The following is a 20306-nucleotide window of genomic DNA, read 5'->3' on the forward strand; positions in this document are numbered from 1 at the left end:
GCTCTTGTAACATATTAACCCTACCATGAAGTTTTTCTCATTTGTTAACAGTATGCAGAAATAAAACACCATCAGGGTGTGTAAGTATGAGTCACCCTCTCACTGACTCCCAAGAGGAGGGTGTGTCAGGCCAATTGTACAACTTGTTGTCATGCTACACCTCTAACCACATCCCATGTACCCAGGCCTTTTCCTGCTTTTCTTGTGTATGCCAAGAGCTGTGAGGCAGAAATCCCTGGGTATCAGCCCAGCAGGCAGGGCCACACCCTTTAATATCAGATTATTCCAATTCTGGTCGCTAAAAGCTGAAGATCACCATGGGGAATAAAGGAGACATTGCTGTTGACAATAGTCTTGCTGAGGTGATCTGGTGAAGGTGCCATTGTGTAGATATATGATATTCCAAGGATCTTTTAGTGAATAGAGAGGAACAGTAGCTGAGTTGTGGATACAGTTGAGTCATAGAGATCAAAGGGGACAGTAAAATCCCCCCTTTATCATGTAATGTAGTGTTGATATCTCACAATCTGGTTATCCTAAATTAATTAAATTTACTAAGAAGATTTTGTAAGAATGTGCTTGGGAGATTTGGATTTAAATAGCTACTCTAACATCTACATAATCAAAACATCTATAAAGTAAATTCCCTGTATGCTTTTTGATTGAGCAGTCCAAAAAAAGTCCAAAAGAGGGTTAAAATATGTGTGTTCAATGAGTCTGCAGGGTTTTTGCAGAGTCTGCTGATGATAGGACATGAATTTGAAGGGCACCCACACAAGTACACACACAAACACAAAATGGCACACCCGATGCCTATGACTCATCTTTCCCATCCTGTCTCCCCAAACGAAAGCTTATCTGGATGCCACAGCCATGGCGGTATTTCCCAGACTAGACCAGACAGAAACCCTGCTGCATCCTGTGAGCCAAATCACAAGCAATAACAAGTCATTCTACTGATACAATAAAATATAACCTAATATAAATGTACAATATATTTATAGACTGCTCAACCAAGGAAGTTATTAAGTCAGTGGGTGACAAAGGTGTCAGTTTATCTTGGACATGATGTTAACATTTCTCTCAAAATTAATCATGGGTGTTCAGTGATTCTGTTTAAATTTCATCTTTTGGTTTCCACTAATGACTAATTTTCCCCACATCTCTCAATTTGATTATTGACATATTCTGCACATCAGCCATATTTTTAACATTTTATTTTTATTCATTGTCTCAGATCTCAGATATTCAGGTCAATGGCCAGTCAGAAGACATGACGGCCAAGGAGAAGCTGCTGCTCTGGTCTCAGAGGATGACAGAGGGCTACCAGAACATCCGCTGTGACAACTTCACCACCAGCTGGCGCGACGGCAAGCTCTTCAATGCTGTCATACACAAACACTAGTGAGTGGTGAATTTATTGTTCATTCATTGTGACTGTAAAATGATAACAGCACTACAAGCAGTAACAAAAGTGTGTTGTATGTATTGTACTACAGAGCCCTGCCCATGCTCTTAAAATAACAATAATAAGAGTATTAAGAGATTAGGGCAATATTTACTATACAACATCAAAAGTAAGCAATTAAAAAAAAAAAAAAAAAAAAAAAAGCACTGCTTTATATTTACTTGATGGTCTTGTCTAGACACATCACCATCATTGATTTTATTGAATATCCAGTCTACTGGAACAAGAATGGGACCTGGCAATGTGTTCAAATATCAAATTACATTTCATAATACCAGTTCAAACCTGCTCTGTAATTATATACTTTCTCAGTATCGACAAGATGTATCTATTCCTTAAATAATTTTAATTCTATAATGAGAAGGATGATGTGGCTGTTTTATTGTATCGTATGATTTACCATATTGAAAAGATAGAAAGATAGATAGATAAAAGCTGATACTGAAACCTGGTGTTTTTACTTTGTTTTGACCCATTCTGTAGTTACTGCACCTGACAGGACTGGTCTCGATCTGTATTAATGCTTCTTTATACACATTTTAGGCCTTTAGGCCAGAAATACCACCAGCAGGCGTTGGCCATGAGTAACACTCCAGCACTTCAAGATGATAATTCCTCTATTAAATATGATTAGCTTGTTAAACTGTTGGGAACCTAGTGTTAAAAAGTAAAATCCAGATTTCTTTCTGTTGAGCATATGCTTATTCTCCTGATGTTGTTGTGAGTCTTTACAGTAGAATTAATGCTCTGTGTAGTCGCATCCTGGGAGATGAATGCACCTTTATTTCTCAGGAAGATTTGTCTGTACAATTTTCCATTGGTTAGTTTCCTTTTATATGTTTTAGCACAGAGATTCATGTAGAGTCTAGAGAGCCAACAGAAGAAAAAGTGGTATTAAATGAGAGAAAGTTGAATGAGCAAGATTTAATTCTTTACAGCCATTATTTATTGAAGGAATGAGATGCCTGCAGGGACAAGTTTCCTTAAACTTGAGCGTGTGTCTTTTTTTCCTCCTTTTTTCTTTTTGGAGACACCTGAGGCTGGATTAGTGCTGCTTTCATAAGTTTGAGGGGTGTGGTGTATGGGTGTAACTGTAGCACTGCGTGGCTGCTGCATGAAAACTGTGGCATTACTTCATGCTGAGGCATAATTCAGGGCATCTTAGTGCAGAATATGTGTTCATCCAGAGAATTCAAGATTGTTCAGGGTTTATAGAGTAAATTTCCAAAAGCTTGATGAAGGAGCAGTGACTTGACTTTGCCACTAGGCGGTTTTCTCATCTCAGCAACCCTGCAAAAGGATTAAGAGGATCTTCACATGATGGACACCCGAGACAATGCTTGGGATGGATTTAAAAGCAACCATCAAGCCATCAAAATGTTTGTTAGCATGAAAGAATGAAGCTATAAGGCCAGACAGTAAGGTTTTTACTTTGTACTGGACAAGCAGCTTCCGGCACATTTGAAAATGCTGGGAGTTCGGCAGAAATCTAAGCGTAAGAAACGAAGCCTAGGCTTCATTGGTGGTAGGTCAGGATCTGTCAGTGATGTGGACGACCGGGTGGTCATGTTGTGTGATGATATCCCATCAGAAGGATCCTCCTGGGACTCAGGCCGGGGTTCCCATAGCTCAGGGGCCCGCTCAAGCAGTGACGATCTGGGCCACGGATGGGGGCCCCGTGGCTTTCACAGAAGAGAAGGACAGAGCATGACAATCTCCTCTAGGCCAACAATGCAGTACTCTGTTCAGGAAATCAGCCATGTGGAGTCTTCTCCTGTTTATGGACAGAATGCGAGTCCACCCACCATATGCATCAGAGAGCTGTATGAATTTCCTGCTGTTGCTTTGTATATATACAGTATATGCTTATGTTAATCTGTCCTGCAGGGATATGTGTTGCACATTTGAATTTCTGGATTTGGATTTGATAATGCATTTGAACTGCTACGATATTAGGAAAAAAGCAGTTGTTTAGTCATCATGTTTTTATGCATGATAGATGAGGTTTAGTGATGCATTTAGTTCTGCTATTCTGCACTCTGAAGTAAATGTGAACTTTTCTCAGCTTAACAGTCTCAGGTTTGATTATATTAGCTGCTCTGTTCCCTATATTAAATTCCACCTATAGATGCTCAGATATCTGCCAGGGAGAGTCAAACACCCAGAGGATTAAAAGACAGGAGGAGATCATATGTCAGAAACCAACAGAAGAGCTTTTTAACAGCATACAGCCATTGGAACAAGGCCTTAACAAAAGCCCAGCTGCTGCTGCTAGTATAATGATTGTCATACAGCTCTATATCAGAAAGCAGACATGTACTGCGTGCATTAAATCTGTATATTTGTTTGTTTTGCACATTTCTCAAGTTTGATTTTGGTTTCCAAGGCTGAAAATATATGAAATAAGACAAAACATATGCTGAAAATAGCCACTTGTGTCTCTAAACTTTTAAGTGTAGCTTTACAATTGCTCTGTTAAAAGATCCAGTGAGCACTTACTTATACGTTGCCATCAATGGCAGTGTTTTATGGAATCTGACAAGTTACTTAGATACACTGCAAATTAGTCATACATATCACCACTGAAGCTTACTATAACTCACGCCCCTCATATGAACCCTGTTAGTGATTAATGACCCACTTTTATGTTCCCCTAGTCCCAGACTCATCGACATGGGCAAAGTGTACCGACAGAACAACCTGGAGAACTTGGAACAGGCCTTCGGTGTGGCAGAGAGAGACCTGGGAGTGACGCGCCTTCTGGATCCTGAGGGTAAGACAGACCCAAAGTCGAATTCATCAGAAGCATCTGAGTTGTTTGTTCATACTGATCATAGTTTTATTCAGCAGTTTTTGGTGTGTAACGCTCCTACATTTACACAAACTACTTGCTTATTATTGTACAACATGACATAATGAGATGACATATTATAAGATTGTATGTTATCCTTGCAGATGTTGACGTGCCACACCCTGATGAAAAGTCCATCATCACCTACGTCTCATCCTTGTATGATGCTATGCCTCGGGTTGATGTACATGATGGCGTCAGAGCTAACGTAAGCAGAAATCATTAAAGTAAAGTCAGTAAACAGGCTTGTGACTCTGCTCGTAAATGAGCTTTGGTTAGGAGTGCTGTTTTTCCAACACTCCCACAAGTTCAAAGAGAAATAGAAGTCTTGTGAAACCAAGTGGCAGCAAATTAATAACCTGTGGTGTTTCCACTGCAGAAGCCGAAGAGGTACACTCATGCAGTATCTATTGTGACTCACTCATTTGTTTACATAAAATATGCTGTACAGTGGTTTATACAAACTCACTCGTTAGATTAATGCTATGATGGAGCATTTAAATGTCCTCATATTACACTTGACTAATGTAAAGGTGAACACTGATTTTACATCTTTTCTAATAAAGGCCCTTATAAACACAGGTAACTAAATCTGGAAGAAATGCAGAAATATGCTTATGCTTGTCTGTCTCCCACCATTGTTTTCCCTCTCACTGTGTCTCTTCGGCCACAGCCCCCTTCATCAACCCCTTCTCCGCTCTCTGCCTCCCTGTTCACTTAGACAAAACCTGAATTGTTGCTACCTAATTGAGTTTAGTGTGGTGTGTGAGTTATTGAACATAGAGACCCAGAAGAGAAGAAGAGCCCTCCTGTCTGCTGTTGTTAAACTCTCAACTGTCTATTCTGCTGTGTTGGCTACAGGAGTTGGAGTTGCGCTGGCAGGAGTACTACGAGCTGGTGACTGTCCTGCTCCAGTGGATCCGCCACCATGTCATGATCTTCGAGGAGAGGAAGTTCCCTGCCAGCTATGAGGAGATAGAGGTGAGGTGATATGCTGGTATAATGCCTCTAGGCCAGAGATTTGTCTTTATTATGTGTATGTTTGCAGCTGAGCAACATAGAAGAGTATGAAAAAAATAGTTTTCCCTTAATGCTCTCTGTGAGAAAAGTTCTCTTTATGTAATTAAAAGAAAACCACTTTAAACACTGTGCATGTCTTGATAACATAAGTGTTGTGAAAAAGTGGTTTTGGCGACCATCCATTGTTAGATCAAACAACGCCCTTACATAATGTCTAACGAGACAGAGGCAACTGTATTCCCAGACATTGTTGTGCTGTAGGTGGGGCATTGCCAGAGCTGAGAATATGCTGCCAAAAGGCAAACCATGCTAAAGCCAATCCTCAGAAGAATCACCCCTGTGCCACTCCCTGTCAGTGCTACCGAACAAAAGCATAGCGTGACTTCAGTATTTTTTTAAATTCGCTCTTAAGTCAAATTATCAGCAAGACAGCATCATCATAAGTAGAGATTTGAAAGTGCTTCTTTAACAGTTAAGTTTTGTTACAGAACAAGTAACAATTTTCTTTGGTAATAAAGGCAATTTAGTTATTTTTACTCATTATACGTTCAGCTCAATTTACAACGAGTAATGGCAATGAAAATAAGATTCTATAGAGTAGAGCACCCTGCTGTGTGGACTGTAGAACTGTAGCATGCTGTGTTACATCAGTGCACTTATCCTATTTAGGAAATTAAGATTTCAAAATAATTGAAGTGATCCAAGTGTGTAACACTTCCATAAAAAGCATTGGAATAATGTGTAATTTACACAAGTGAAGAAGGTCTGTATTTGTTCTGCAAAGGCAGATACAGTTTTTTTGTTCAGATTTATTTGAACAAAAATGCATTATGTATTTGTGTATTTTTTATGCAGCTTCTTTGGCGCCAGTTCTTGAAGTTCAAAGAGACAGAGCTGCCAGTTAAGGAGTCTGACAAGGACCGGTCTAAACGCATCTACCAGTCCTTTGAGGCAAGACAACCCTTAATTTTCTATTCTTTTGTATTTTTATGATATTCTGTTTTATTCAGTGATGATGATGACTTATTCAGTCTTCTCCCACCTGTCAACAGAGTGCTGTGCATGCTGGTCAGGTGAAGGTCCCTCCAGGCTACCATCCCATTGATGTGGAGAAAGAATGGGGTCGACTGCATGTGGCCATCCTGGAAAGAGAACGGCTGCTCAGGATAGAGTTTGAGAGGTTAGGACAATGGCAGATTTGCAGGAATACATACATTATTTTATGGATCAGATTTTGTTACACTAGTTTCTCCCAATCAAAGAGTGTAATAGTAACAAGAAAGACATAAAGAAATGAATAAGTCAGACACCTGTAGATCCAGTTTGTAGATTGCTCACAACCCTGCCTACTAACCAGTAACCATACCAATGAATGCAGGACACAAATGCATACAGTATGTAAACAAATAAATAGATAAAATGAAGTAAATGACAGGACATTAAAAGATAAAACCACATCCTGCTTTTCTCTGAGATCATCATTGTCATTTGCGGTTCGTGAAGGACAAGAGAACCTAGCTTGTTTCAACAGCGTCTAAAAAAGCGCTGTCAAAGCAGTTTATAGCTTTGAAATATTTCAGAGATAATAAGATACAATAAGTTCTTTGCAAATAACTAAAATGCCTGCTAGTTAGTAGATCAGCTTTAGAATCATATCACCAAAGCTATGATCATGACAAAAATATATCATTGCCAGTGGTGTTTTCATTTACCTTTCATTTACCTCAAGAAACGTGCTAATTTATTGTCATAGATTTTTAGTTGCACACTTATCACATAATATGGTTGAAGATTTGGTAAATAAATTCTGATATTTGTTGCTTTTTGTGCTGTGTGTGTCTAAAAATGATTTCCAGTTTAACACATTAATTCAGATAATTAAGTTTTGTGAAACAGGACAAGATATTAGAAATTTCCAGTGTATTTTGAGCATTGCAGGCTAGAAAATGCGATGGAAGATGTCACAAGATTGCAGTCATCTTGCAGTCTGACAGACTTGTTTATGGTTCTGGAATGACTGAATAAGCGAACTGGATGGAATGACTGAATAAGCGAACTGGATAGCTTTGTCAGAAAACTGAGACATTTGTGTCCCACACACTGCTACGTGGCACAGTGTTTTCACAATGGGAGAGTGAGAAAAACCAGCTTTATCGTAGCTGGCACTGTGATCTTTACATGAGAGTTGAAGAATGGCATTTGTGGGTGACCCGCATAAATTGGAATATTTGCTGCAATGCAGGTGGCCGTCAGTTGTGAGCTTTAGTCTCTGGTGGTCTAAGTGAAATGTGGTTGTTTAACACAGTTTTTGTCCTGGAAAAGCCAGAAAGGGAACCTGTGGAACAAGGGCTATCACAGGGATTATCAGTTTTATTGAACATATTTTGTTTTTATTGATCTTACCTTCTCCAGACTCGAGAGGCTCCAGAGGATTGTCAGCAAAGTCCAAATGGAGTCGGGGCTGTGTGATGAACAACTCAGTCACCTGGAGACTCTGCTGCAGACGGTGAGTAATATTCAGGTCTGCTTTAAAAAGACTATAACATGATTTGTGTTCACAAAGAAGAAAAAATCTAGTAGATGATCATAGCTAACTTGTTAGCCCATGTCGTTTTTTGTTGATTTTATTTTTATTTTTACGTTTTGGATTTATTAATAAAAAATGCTAAATTCATCTTCATTAAGAATTCTTCTTTACAAACACACCACAAACACCCTTCCACTGACACTGAAGAAATTATTGCACCTAAAATCTATATTATCTGCCAACTATGTAGCTATAAAAAACCCCAAAAAACTTAAAGGAGTGTCTAGTATCCTTGATATGAAGAAAGGTCTGATGCATATCTGTTAAATGAAGATGAAAATGAAAATTTTAATGGCCTTCATCCTTTCAGGACATTCGTCTGCTGAATTCAGGGAAACCAGCTCAGCATGCAGCAGAAGTGGAGAGGGAGCTGGACAAGGCAGAGAACATGATTCGTCTGCTCTTCAATGATGTGCAGATACTCAAGGATGGGCGCCACCCTCAGGCTGAACAGATTTACCGCAGGTGGGTGCTCATTAAAGTCAACTTGAAACATAGCACACCAGTTACAAAACTGTTCAAAGATAAATCTAAATACAAAAAAGAAATAGTAAAAGAGGATCCTGGTTGTGTGTCTCATCTTCACAGGGTTTACCGTCTGCACGAGCGCCTGGTGAACCTGCGCAGTGATTACAACCTTCGTCTGAAGTCTGTGGCGACCTCTGCCCAGGCTCCTTTGTCACAGACCTCCCAGCAGACCACCATGAAGGTGCGGCCTGAGTTGGATGATGTGACCCTTCGCTATGTCCAAGACCTCTTGGCCTGGGTGGAGGAGAACCAGCGCCGCATTGATGAAGCCCAGTGGGGCTCTGATCTTCCTTCTGTGGAGTCCCAGCTGGGTAGCCACAGAGGCCTGCATCAGACTGTGGAGGACTTCCGATCCAAGATTGAACGGGCCAGGGCTGACGAGGTAGTACCCATATCAGAAACACTTTAAAAGGTTGCAGTATACCTGATATTCTGTTGTTTCTTTTAAAAGTAACCTCTTGAATTTTGTCATATTCTTCAGACCCAGCTCTCTCCTGTCAGCAAGGGTACATACAAGGAATACCTGGGTAAACTGGACCTTCAGTATGGCAAACTACTGGTAAATATTCTTATATTTCACTTTTTTCTGGTTAATACTTGCATGATATTGAAAGTATTAAAACTGTAGTTATTTGAGTGCTGATTTTTTCATCAACTGTTTTATGATTTTTTTTCTTTCAGAGTTCTTCCAAGTCCCGCCTGAGGAACTTGGATTCACTCCATGCCTTTGTCAGTGCTGCCACTAAGGAACTGATGTGGCTAAATGACAAGGAAGAGGAGGAGGTCAACTTTGACTGGAGTGACAAAAACACCAACATGACAGCTAAGAAAGACAATTACTCGGTGTGTTTTAGAAGTAGAACAAGACCTCAACTTTTGTTATAGCATCCCTTAGATTTTGTAATACTTGTTTCAGTAAATTAGCTAAGTTAAGTTAAAAGATGTGATTTTTTCTCCCATTAACTGTTTTATTTTGATGGTTCAGGGTCTCATGCGAGAGCTGGAGCTGAGGGAGAAGAAAGTCAATGATATCCAGGCCCTGGGAGACAAACTTGTCAGGGATGGACATCCTGGCAAGAAGACAGTTGAGGTAATTACTCGACTAAACTCTACCGAACAATAGAAGTCTACATACAGTATAGAAGCAAGTGAGCTAGACCTCAACTAATCCAGTCATCATGATTTCTCGGTTTCTTACAGGCCTTCACAGCTGCCCTGCAGACTCAGTGGAGCTGGATTCTCCAACTGTGCTGCTGTATTGAGGCTCATCTCAAAGAAAACACAGCCTACTACCAGGTATGGAACAGTGATATTGGTTAAAATTAATCTGTGGAATTCCACTAGCTATAAGATAAACATTCATTAATGGAGCAAAGAGTCCAAATTTCTCTCCCCTGTGATGTCTTTTCCTTGCAGTTCTTTGCTGATGTGAAAGAGGCTCAGGACAAGATGAAGAAAATGCAAGAGAACATGAAAAAGAAATACAGCTGTGATCGTTCCACCACAGCCACACGACTGGAGGATCTGCTGCAGGATGCTGTGGTGAGTGATGACTCCTCACACTGATTTATCTAGATGTACATGCACATGATCATACCAGATGAGCTTTTTAAGAAAATACAGGAATAACAAATTATATAATGTTTTGACTCAAAAGTGAAAGTGTCCCTTCTTATGTGTACACAATTAGAACTATCTAATATTCTAATTATTTATTCTAATATTCTAATAATTTGTATCTAACTATTGATCACCAGGAGGAGAGAGAACAGCTGAATGAATTCAAAACCCTTGTGACCAGCCTGAACAAAAGAGCCAAGTCCATCATCCAGTTGAAACCTCGCAACCCCACCACCTCCATTAAAGGCAAATTGCCTATTCAGGCTGTCTGTGACTTCAAGCAACAGGAGGTTAGAAATACCTGCTTAGCTGACCCTAGTGATGTGTACTCATTCACAGCCCAGATGGCTGTACTGTTGTTGCAGGACCTCTTTACTGTGTCTATTTATTAATCATAGGCTGTGTTTCAGATCATTGTGCATAAAGGGGATGAGTGCGTGCTCCTCAACAACTCTCAGCCTTTCAAATGGAAGGTCCTGAACCGCAGTGGACACGAGGCAGTGGTGCCCTCCGTCTGCTTCATGGTGCCTCCAGTCAACAAGGAGGCTGTGGACAGCGTGTCCAGGTAAATGAGTCACCTATGTGACAGCTGTGTATACAAACTGAGCAATTTAGTTACTCAACCTTGTTCTGGGTCTTCAGCTTCACTGCAGTTTTTATAACACAGTCACAAGAAGTAATTATCTTGATAGTGACCTTCAAACATGTGTCAAATAATTTGCAGATGCTATTTACAGCAGCAGAAATAACCACAATTTTAAGTGATGGGTTTATAGCAAATGTAGTTCTTTTTTAGAGGGAAATAAATAATGGTAACCAGTCCACTCTTTCTGATGTCTCTTGACACATTATACCAAATACATTATGGGTTTAATACTCTGTACATGGCAAGGTATAACCTGTGAAAAACTGTCCCTTTCTTAATTCTTGCACTGTGTGTGTTTCGGCCCTACTCTAGCCTGGACGCAGGTCATCAGCAGATGGTGTCTATGTGGCAGAGACTCCATATTGACATGAAGAGTTTGCTGTCATGGCAGTACCTGATGAGAGACTTCACACAGATAAGCTCCTGGAACATCACCATGGTGATTACGAACACATTTATGCCAGGAAAAGATCTTAACTTAGGGACTGGTGTAAACCCTGATCACAAGCAAACTTATTAGTCTTGAACAAGATACAATCTTCATTCTGCCTCAGCCAACTGTATTTATTAGAAAGTAAGATCACCGACAAATCCAGGTTTGGTGATAATAAGCAAGGCCCATAAAGTCTGTTTTGTTAAACCAAAAATGCATCATTAAATCAAATTCCAGCATTAACATCTTTGGAATATGAAGTGGAATTTTACTGAGCTTCTAATCTTCTGTTTTGTGCAGTTAAAGACCATGAAACCAGAGGAATATAGACTGATCATGAGGAACCTGGAGCTCCACTATCAGGACTACATGCGGGATAGCCAGGACTCGCAGCTCTTTGGCCCTGACGACCGCATGCAGATCGAGCAAGACTACACCAAGGCAACCCAGCACTTTGACAACCTGCTTCGTTCCATGGAGAAAGGTGACTTTTTTTTCCCTCAAAACAACAAATTAACTTTTGGTTATTCAGTTACATGAAGGGAATGTGCAATAAGTTCATAGAAACTGTACAGTATGTAATTGTCATCCACCTTTCAGGACTAAGGGTTGTTAGGCTCAAAGGTGAGTCATGTCAAGACAGTGAAACCTAGAGCTGACCAAGCTGGAGTGTGAACACACTTACAAGCCTTGGATGAGATATTTAACAATAACCAGTTCCATTAGAGTGGAGTTCTGAGTGACTGCATGGTGTTTTGGTTCCTAAGTTGCTTTTTTTCTTTTTTACAGCTCTGCATGAAGTAGAATCCAGATTTTGTAGGTTAAGCAACAATATTTTATGCTTTTTGTCATGACGCCATATCACCTAATAGCGTGTGAATTACTGCTAAGTAGACTTAGCAGTAATGAATGACATGCTAAGTAGACTTAGCAGTAATGCTAAGTAACTGCTTTACGTTAGTGAATTTGGAGCTACTTGTGTTTGTCGCAGAATGCATGTATCATTGTGCTTAAATGCACTGCAGATTTGTGGCAAAAACTGGAAAAAAATTATATGAGACAGTTAAAATGTTGAGACAGATGCAGACATGTCCTACAGTAGTTACATATCAACAATACCAAATCAATAATTTATTCATACATTCGGGATGTATCAAAAATCTATTTTACCCCAAACTCATCTTTTAACAAAATTAATTGTTTCTTTGATATTGCTGTACTAAACTAAACTAAAATATATGGTGCTACACAGGTCAGCAGGATGAGTCTCTGTGTAAGAACTACATCTCTGAGCTCAAGGATCTGCGTCTGCGTATAGAGGACTGCGAAGCTGGGACTGTGGCACGCATACGCAAACCTATGGAGAGGGACCCTCTCAAAGAATGTGTTCAGAAGACAACAGAGCAGAAGGTGCTGTACATGTGATATCAAAAAAATATTACCATAATTACCAAAATGTTCTGCATGTCTCCACTATATAATGTGGTTGTTGTCTGTAGTATCTGCAGCATTTGCATTTAATGACATTCATATCATTTTATGCATATCATGACTTTTACTGGTTTTCATATGAGCCTAAAGACCCACAAGCTATAGCAGGCAAAACATTTGTAACATGATTCTTAGCAGCCAACTAGACCTGGAAGCAAAACTTGGTAAATTGAGATTTCTTTCTTTGTTTGATTGTGATCTTTTTTTATGTTGTTGTCTTTTTTGTACAGAAAGTCCAAGTGGAGCTTGAGGGTCTCAAGAAGGACCTTAACAAGGTATCTGTAAAGACGCAAGAGGTCTTAGCCTCCCCTCAACAGTCTGCCTCTGCTCCAGTCCTGCGATCAGAGCTTGACCTCACTGTGCAGAAGATGGATCATGTCTACATGCTCTCCTCCATTTATCTTGACAAGTGAGTCTCTACACGCTTACTCTTGAGAGAAAATATACTGTTTCTTAACAACCCTATGCATTACTATTATATTCACTAATTGTTTCTTGCCTCAGGCTGAAAACTGTGGAGATGGTCATCCGTAACACACAAGGTGCTGAGGGAGTTCTCAAGCAATATGAGGACTGTCTGCGTGAGGTGCACACAGTGCCCAGTGATGTCAAAGAAGTAGAAACTTACAGAGCAAAGCTTAAGGTGATTTCATGTGCATGTGATTTCATGTGCATGTGATTCCATGCCGATATATATATATATATATATATATATATGCATATATATCCTTTCATCCAATTGTGAACTGCTTCCATGAACAACTTTGGCATAATCTTAACTGATAAATTTGTTTTTACATGAAATTTGCAGAAAATGCGAGCTGAGGCTGAGGGTGAACAGCCAGTGTTTGATTCTCTCGAAGAAGAGCTGAAGAAGGCCACTGCAGTGAGCGACAAGATGTCACGTGTACACAGTGAGCGTGATGCTGAGCTGGACCATTACCGCCAGCTCCTCTCCAGTCTCCAGGATCGCTGGAAGGCCGTGTTCACACAGACTGACCTTCGCCAGAGAGAGCTAGAGCAGCTTGGTCGCCAGCTTGGCTACTATCGTGAGAGCTATGATTGGCTGATCCGCTGGATTGCCGATGCCAAGCAAAGACAGGAAAAGATTCAGGCTGTGCCCATCACTGACAGCAAAACTCTGAAAGACCAACTGGCCCAAGAGAAGGTATATTGTGTACCTCTTTATATTACCATCATTCTTTTAATGTTCTTCACACGAAAATAGAGAGCTAAACCCTTGCTTTTTCAAAACAGAAACTGCTGGAGGAGATTGAGAATAACAAAGACAGAGTTGATGAGTGTCAGAAATATGCTAAAGCATACATTGATACCATCAAGGTGAGTAAACAACATTAGTTTGCATTAATTATTGTTAATATTGTAATTTGGAGCATTTAGAGAAAGTAGCTTGATGTATGGCAAATGTTCTTTTTTCAAATAGGACTATGAACTCCAGTTGGTTGCCTACAGAGCTCAGGTGGAGCCTCTTGCTTCTCCCTTGAAGAAAACCAAACTGGATTCTGCGTCTGACAACATCATTCAGGAGGTGTGTTTGTTAAAAGCCATTTTGTATACAGTTTTGTTGACTGATTTCACTGTAAAAGATATATGCATGAACTTGAAAATTACACATTTCTAAGTGCTGTTTGTTTCCCCCTTTGTCAGTATGTAACACTGAGGACCAGGTACAGTGAACTGATGACACTGACTAGTCAGTACATCAAGTTCATCACTGACTCACAGCGCCGCTTGGAGGACGAGGAGGTGCGTGACAACTGGCTGAGGATCCCAAACAAACTAAACTCTAACATTAACCTAACCAACCAAATAATCAATCAAACAACAAACAAGATGACCCGCCGACCACCAAAACACATGCATGCACCCACTTTTCTCTGTGTGCACCATGCACAAACACACATTACATTAATGTACGGGTGACAAATAGTTCCTTTGCACAGGTTACGCATGAAACATTGGCATGCTGTAGCTGATCTACAGTATTACCTAGAGAGAAACAGGTTTGTTGAGGCATATCATGCTTTCAGTATTGACATATGATTAGTAAAACAATAAAAAAGTAGCAACTACATTAATAATTTTAACTGATTCATGAGTGGGTTTACATTCTAATGAATACAGTCGTAGATTATTTATTTGGAAGCTACATTAAAACCCTAAGTCTTAATGTTAGTCTAAAACTAGACTGAATAAATACAACACAGTTTGTGTATGTATTGGCAACTCCATCTCCATTCATTGTTTGTATTGTGCCATCATAGATCTAGAGTGAGGGGTTCTTTCTTTCACTACAAATTTCCTTTCCTTTCTTATCCTTCTGGCCACTTTTTTCCCCAAGGTTAAATCCAAAATTAAGATTCAATGGTTCAGCCTGGTTATTATGGTCTAGAACTCTGCTTATTTTCCACATTAACACAATTTTAAAGTTTTACATTATTTTTTAACCCTAATGTTTTGTTTGTTTCTTTGCTTCTCTTAACTGCTTGCCAGTGCTTTGCCATGATGAATGCTTAACTTGTTTGAGCATTAAAGAGGTAAATTATTTAGTGTTTTAACTGCCTACCATACTGTTTAATCTCTGGCCTCTGTCATCCTTGCATCTGTGTCTCTCTTAAACTGCATTTTTGCTTTCCATGGTATATTTTTTTTTCTTGCTTTCATTGCCTTTTATTGAATTATGGTAACTATCCACACTTGGAGTCAAACTGCATTTCTAACTTACAGGAACATCATCTGAACCTGTTATTCTTGACCTCTCTTTTCTTTTTCACTCCACTCCACTTCATTTTGTGGCAAATAGTGATTTAAAGAACCCCCAGTGCATGGGATGAGATAAAAACCAATCTAAGCAAATGGCGTGAATAATATTCTAGCATGAAGCATTTAGGCTTAATTAAACACATGAATTGGGTCACCAAATGTTCCCACACATAAACATAGACTGAAAACATTTTAAGTAAAACAGCTCACAACAACAAAAATCCACCTTTCACAGCTACCTGTTGGACATATTTACGTTAAACGTACTAATATTTAAATAGTGATTATACATATGTGTGGGAGACACTTTATTACTTACAAGAAAATAAGGATACTTCTGAAGACACACACACACACATATATATATATTCAATATTTATTAAAATTTTAAATTGAAATAAATTTGAAAGAATTTAATGAGAAATAAAGACAACAACATGTTGGAATCACAATTGCAAGGCAGTTTTTGAAAGTTAGAGCTACAGTTGCATGCCATATGATTTTCTTGCTGTGTTATGAAGTGATATTTTGTTTCCATACATTAATCAGTACGTACCCATCATCCATTGTTTTCCCTGATTTGTCTTGTCTTGAATTATTTTAACTGCATCATGAATGTAACATCACTTTGATGAATGTGCATCTAATTTGCATCTAGTGATTGATCTTTGACTTGATCTTTGAGCTAACTTTAACATTAACATTGCCTGGGTAATACAGTACATTACATTGCTCTTATTCCAGTGTGATAAGGCTAATTGTAATTACTACAGTAATTACAATTTTGATCTACACTGTTTAGAGCTGGTTAATGTAAAGTGTTACCTTTTAACATATCATGCTTGATTTTAATCCTTTCTTTACTATTTGCTTCCACTAATGCAGAAAGCTGCAGAGAAACTCAAAGCGGAAGAGCAGAAAAAAATGGCCAAGATGCAGGCTGAGTTAGATAAACAGAAGCAGTTAGCTGAAGCTCATGCAAAGGCCATTGCCAAAGCAGAGAAAGAGGCTCAAGAGCTGAAGCTCAGAATGCAGGAAGAAGTAAGCAGGAGGGAAACTGCTGCTGTAGATGCAGAAAAGCAAAAGCACAACATCAAGCTGGAACTGCATGAGCTCAAAAACCTCTCAGAGCAGCAGATCAAAGACAAAAGTAAACAGGTGGATGAGGCTCTTCAAAGTAGGTTGAAGATTGAGGAGGAAATCCGCCTCATCAGGATCCAACTTGAGACAACAGTAAAACAAAAGTCAACCGCAGAATCTGAGCTGAAACAACTTCGTGACAGAGCAGCTGAAGCTGAGAAACTCAGAAAAGCTGCCCAGGACGAAGCTGAGAAGCTCCGCAAACAAGTCAATGAAGAGACTCAGAAAAAGCGCATGGCAGAGGAGGAACTCAAATGCAAAGCTGAAGCAGAGAAGGAAGCTGCTAGACAAAAGCAAAAAGCTCTGGAAGACCTTGAAAACCTCAAGATGCAGGCTGAGGAGGCTGAAAGACAAGTGAAACAAGCAGAGATTGAAAAGGAGAGACAAATCAAGGTTGCTCATGAAGCAGCCCAGAAGAGTGCTGCAGCTGAACTCCAAAGCAAACATATGTCCTTTGTGGAAAAGACCTCAAAGTTAGAAGAATCCCTTAAACAAGAGCATGGTGCTGTCCTTCAGCTTCAGCAAGAAGCAGCGTGTCTCAAGAAACAACAGGAGGATGCAGAAAATGCCAGAGAAGAAGCAGAAAAAGAACTTGAGAAATGGAGGCAAAAAGCGAATGAGGCCCTCCGTCTAAGACTCCAGGCTGAGGAAGAAGCTCACAAAAAAAGCCTTGCTCAAAAAGAGGCTGAGAAGCAAAAGGAGGAGGCTGAGCGTGAGGCTAAAAAGAGAGCCAAAGCTGAAGAGTCAGCCCTGAAGCAGAAAGATATGGCTGAGAACGAGCTTGAGAGGCAGAGGAAGGTAGCTGAGAGCACAGCTCAGCAAAAACTCACTGCAGAACAGGAGCTGATTCGACTTAGGGCAGACTTTGATAATGCAGAACAGCAAAGATCGCTTCTTGAAGATGAACTTTACCGCCTGAAAAATGAAGTCGTTGCAGCTCAGCAACAAAGGAAACAACTGGAAGATGAACTGGCCAAAGTGAGAAGTGAAATGGATATACTCATTCAGCTCAAGTCCAAGGCAGAAAAGGAGACTATGTCCAACACAGAGAAGAGCAAACAACTTCTTGAGGCTGAAGCTGCTAAGATGAGGGATCTGGCCGAGGAGGCAAGCAAGCTTAGAGCCATTTCAGAAGAGGCCAAGCATCAGAGACAAGTTGCTGAGGAAGAGGCAGCTCGTCAAAGAGCAGAGGCTGAAAGGATTCTTAAAGAGAAGCTGGCTGCAATCAGTGAGGCAACTCGTTTAAAAACAGAGGCTGAAATTGCTCTGAAAGAGAAGGAGGCTGAAAACGAAAGACTCCGGCGGCAAGCTGAGGATGAGTCTTACCAGAGGAAAGCTCTTGAAGACCAGGCCAACCAACACAAGCAAGAGATTGAAGAAAAGATAGTACAACTCAAAAAATCATCAGAGGCTGAAATGGAAAGACAAAAAGCAATCGTTGATGACACGTTAAAACAGAGGCGAGTTGTCGAAGAAGAAATCCGAATACTTAAGCTCAACTTTGAAAAGGCTTCATCTGGCAAACTTGATTTGGAACTAGAACTGAACAAACTGAAAAACATCTCGGAGGAAACTCAACAAAGCAAACTAAGAGCAGAGGAGGAGGCAGAAAAACTAAGGAAGCTTGCCCTTGAGGAGGAGAAGAGGAGGAGGGAAGCAGAGGAAAAGGTAAAGAAGATTGCTGCTGCAGAGGAGGAGGCAGCCAGACAATGCAAGGCAGCCCAAGAGGAGCTCGATCGTCTAAAAAAGAAAGCTGAAGAAGCCAGAAAGCAGAAAGATGAGGCTGATAAAGAAGCAGAAAAACAGATTGTTATGGCCCAACAAGCAGCCCTTAAATGCAGTGCAGCTGAGCAACAAGTCCAAAGTGTTCTTGCTCAACAGAAGGAGGATACCATCACGCAGAAGAAGCTTAAGGAAGAGTATGAGAAAGCCAAGAAGCTTGCCAAAGAGGCAGAGGCTGCTAAGGAGAAGGCAGAAAGGGAGGCAATTCTCCTTCGTCAACAAGCCGAGGATGCAGAACGACAGAAGGCAACTGCTGAGCAAGAAGCTGCACACCAAGCCAAAGCTCAAGAGGATGCTGAGAGGTTGAGGAAGGAAGCTGAATTTGAAGCTGCTAAACGAGCACAAACAGAAGCTGCAGCACTCAAGCAGAAGCAACTTGCTGATGCTGAAATGCTAAAGCACAAAAAATTGGCAGAACAAACATTAAAACAGAAGTTCCAAGTGGAGCAAGAGCTCACAAAGGTTAAACTCAAGCTTGATGAAACTGATAAACAGAAATCTGTTCTTGATGAAGAGCTGCAGCGCTTGAAGGATGAGGTTGATGATGCTCTCAAACAAAGGGCCCAGGTGGAGGAGGAGCTGTTCAAAGTCAAGGTTCAGATGGAGGAACTACTCAAACTGAAAATCAAAATTGAGGAGGAAAATCAACGTCTCATCAAGAAAGATAAAGACAACACTCAAAAATTCCTTGCTAAGGAGGCTGACAATATGAAAAAACTAGCAGAGGACGCTGCTAGACTTAGTGTAGAGGCCCAAGAGGCTGCACGCTTGAGACAGATAGCAGAAGAAGACCTTAGTCAACAAAGAGCTCTTGCAGAAAAAATGCTCAAAGAGAAAATGCAGGCCATACAAGAAGCATCTAGGCTTAGAGCCGAGGCAGAGATGCTCCAAAGGCAGAAAGACTTGGCTCAGGAGCAGGCACAAAAGCTAATGGAGGATAAACAAGTAATGCAACAACGTCTGGAGGAAGAAACAGAAGAATACCAGAAGTCACTGGAAGTAGAGAGGAAAAGACAACTGGAGATTATAGCTGAATCTGAAAAGCTCAAACTTCAGGTTTCTCAGCTCAGTGAAGCCCAGGCCAAAGCTGAGGAGGAGGCTAAAAAATTCAAGAAACAAGCTGATGCCATTGCATCCCGCCTTCATGAGACTGAAATAGCCACAAAAGAAAAAATAACTGAAGTGGAAAAACTGGAACTTGCAAGACTAAGTACCGGCAAAGAGGCTGACGATTTACGCAAAGCTATTGCAGAACTAGAAAAGGAGAAGGCTAGACTCAAAAAGGAGGCTGAAGACCTTCAAAATAAGTCTAAAGAGGTATTGTGTCAAAAATGGCATAGCAGAGCAGCTTATGTCATTGTTAACTCTATCTGAAAACTAACACACTTCTTTCTTAAATTTCCTCTATCCCTATCTTTGATTACACTAATTATAGAACCATTTCTTTAATTATAAATATAATTTTATGTATTTAATTTTTTTACACTGCACTGTGCTCTTGCCGATCATATCCTGAATGCCCTGTTATGCCCTGGAATGTTTTTGATTTTTAAGACATGATTCATGCTTATTTTCAGTTGCACCTCAGCTCCAAAACAAATTAAAACCACATAATTTGTAGTTAGTTGACATGATTAAATATGATATTCCAGTAATAATTTAGTCAAATAAATTCTGCTTAGTGGGTCAACAATTACATACTATTACACAGATTTACCAAAACCCCTAACCTTAACAAAAGTTATGCCATTGCATTTATTGTGGATGGTTGCCAAACTTGAAATTTGCCTGCACTTGCAGGATACAAGATTCACAATTGTGAAGTATTAAACTCCAAATAAATGCAAAATGCACTCGAAGTGAAACTACTCGATCTAGCAAAAGGGATACTCCTGGGCTTACTTGATGTACACTTGCACCAGACCAAGGATATAGGTAGAAAGCCTTAATCAGTTT

The 20306-nt window shown here is 40.1% G+C and overlaps 1 protein-coding gene across 15 annotated transcripts in view; it reads left to right on the forward strand.

Moving 5' to 3' along the window:
• The window catches only part of LOC124064434 (plectin-like), a 119368-nt gene that overhangs the window by 89477 nt on the left and 9585 nt on the right, over positions 1 to 20306 (forward strand). For 14 of the 15 annotated variants that reach the window (XM_046398897.1, XM_046398898.1, XM_046398899.1 and 11 more), the window contains 26 exons: positions 1238 to 1404; positions 4126 to 4241; positions 4424 to 4527; positions 5181 to 5300; positions 6195 to 6290; positions 6392 to 6519; positions 7752 to 7845; positions 8237 to 8391; positions 8515 to 8836; positions 8936 to 9013; positions 9136 to 9297; positions 9440 to 9544; positions 9655 to 9750; positions 9871 to 9996; positions 10212 to 10364; positions 10485 to 10639; positions 11033 to 11159; positions 11454 to 11637; positions 12406 to 12563; positions 12875 to 13053; positions 13149 to 13287; positions 13456 to 13812; positions 13902 to 13985; positions 14089 to 14193; positions 14313 to 14411; positions 16314 to 19667. In XM_046398897.1, coding sequence (XP_046254853.1) covers positions 1238 to 1404; positions 4126 to 4241; positions 4424 to 4527; positions 5181 to 5300; positions 6195 to 6290; positions 6392 to 6519; positions 7752 to 7845; positions 8237 to 8391; positions 8515 to 8836; positions 8936 to 9013; positions 9136 to 9297; positions 9440 to 9544; positions 9655 to 9750; positions 9871 to 9996; positions 10212 to 10364; positions 10485 to 10639; positions 11033 to 11159; positions 11454 to 11637; positions 12406 to 12563; positions 12875 to 13053; positions 13149 to 13287; positions 13456 to 13812; positions 13902 to 13985; positions 14089 to 14193; positions 14313 to 14411; positions 16314 to 19667 — 6963 coding nt within the window. The remainder of the gene's footprint in view (positions 1 to 1237; positions 1405 to 4125; positions 4242 to 4423; positions 4528 to 5180; positions 5301 to 6194; positions 6291 to 6391; positions 6520 to 7751; positions 7846 to 8236; positions 8392 to 8514; positions 8837 to 8935; positions 9014 to 9135; positions 9298 to 9439; positions 9545 to 9654; positions 9751 to 9870; positions 9997 to 10211; positions 10365 to 10484; positions 10640 to 11032; positions 11160 to 11453; positions 11638 to 12405; positions 12564 to 12874; positions 13054 to 13148; positions 13288 to 13455; positions 13813 to 13901; positions 13986 to 14088; positions 14194 to 14312; positions 14412 to 16313; positions 19668 to 20306) is intronic. The other variant, XM_046398901.1, reaches the window with a different exon arrangement.

Source organism: Scatophagus argus, chromosome 9 (genome assembly GCF_020382885.2).
Source record: "Scatophagus argus isolate fScaArg1 chromosome 9, fScaArg1.pri, whole genome shotgun sequence".
Lineage (NCBI taxonomy): Eukaryota > Metazoa > Chordata > Actinopteri > Scatophagidae > Scatophagus > Scatophagus argus.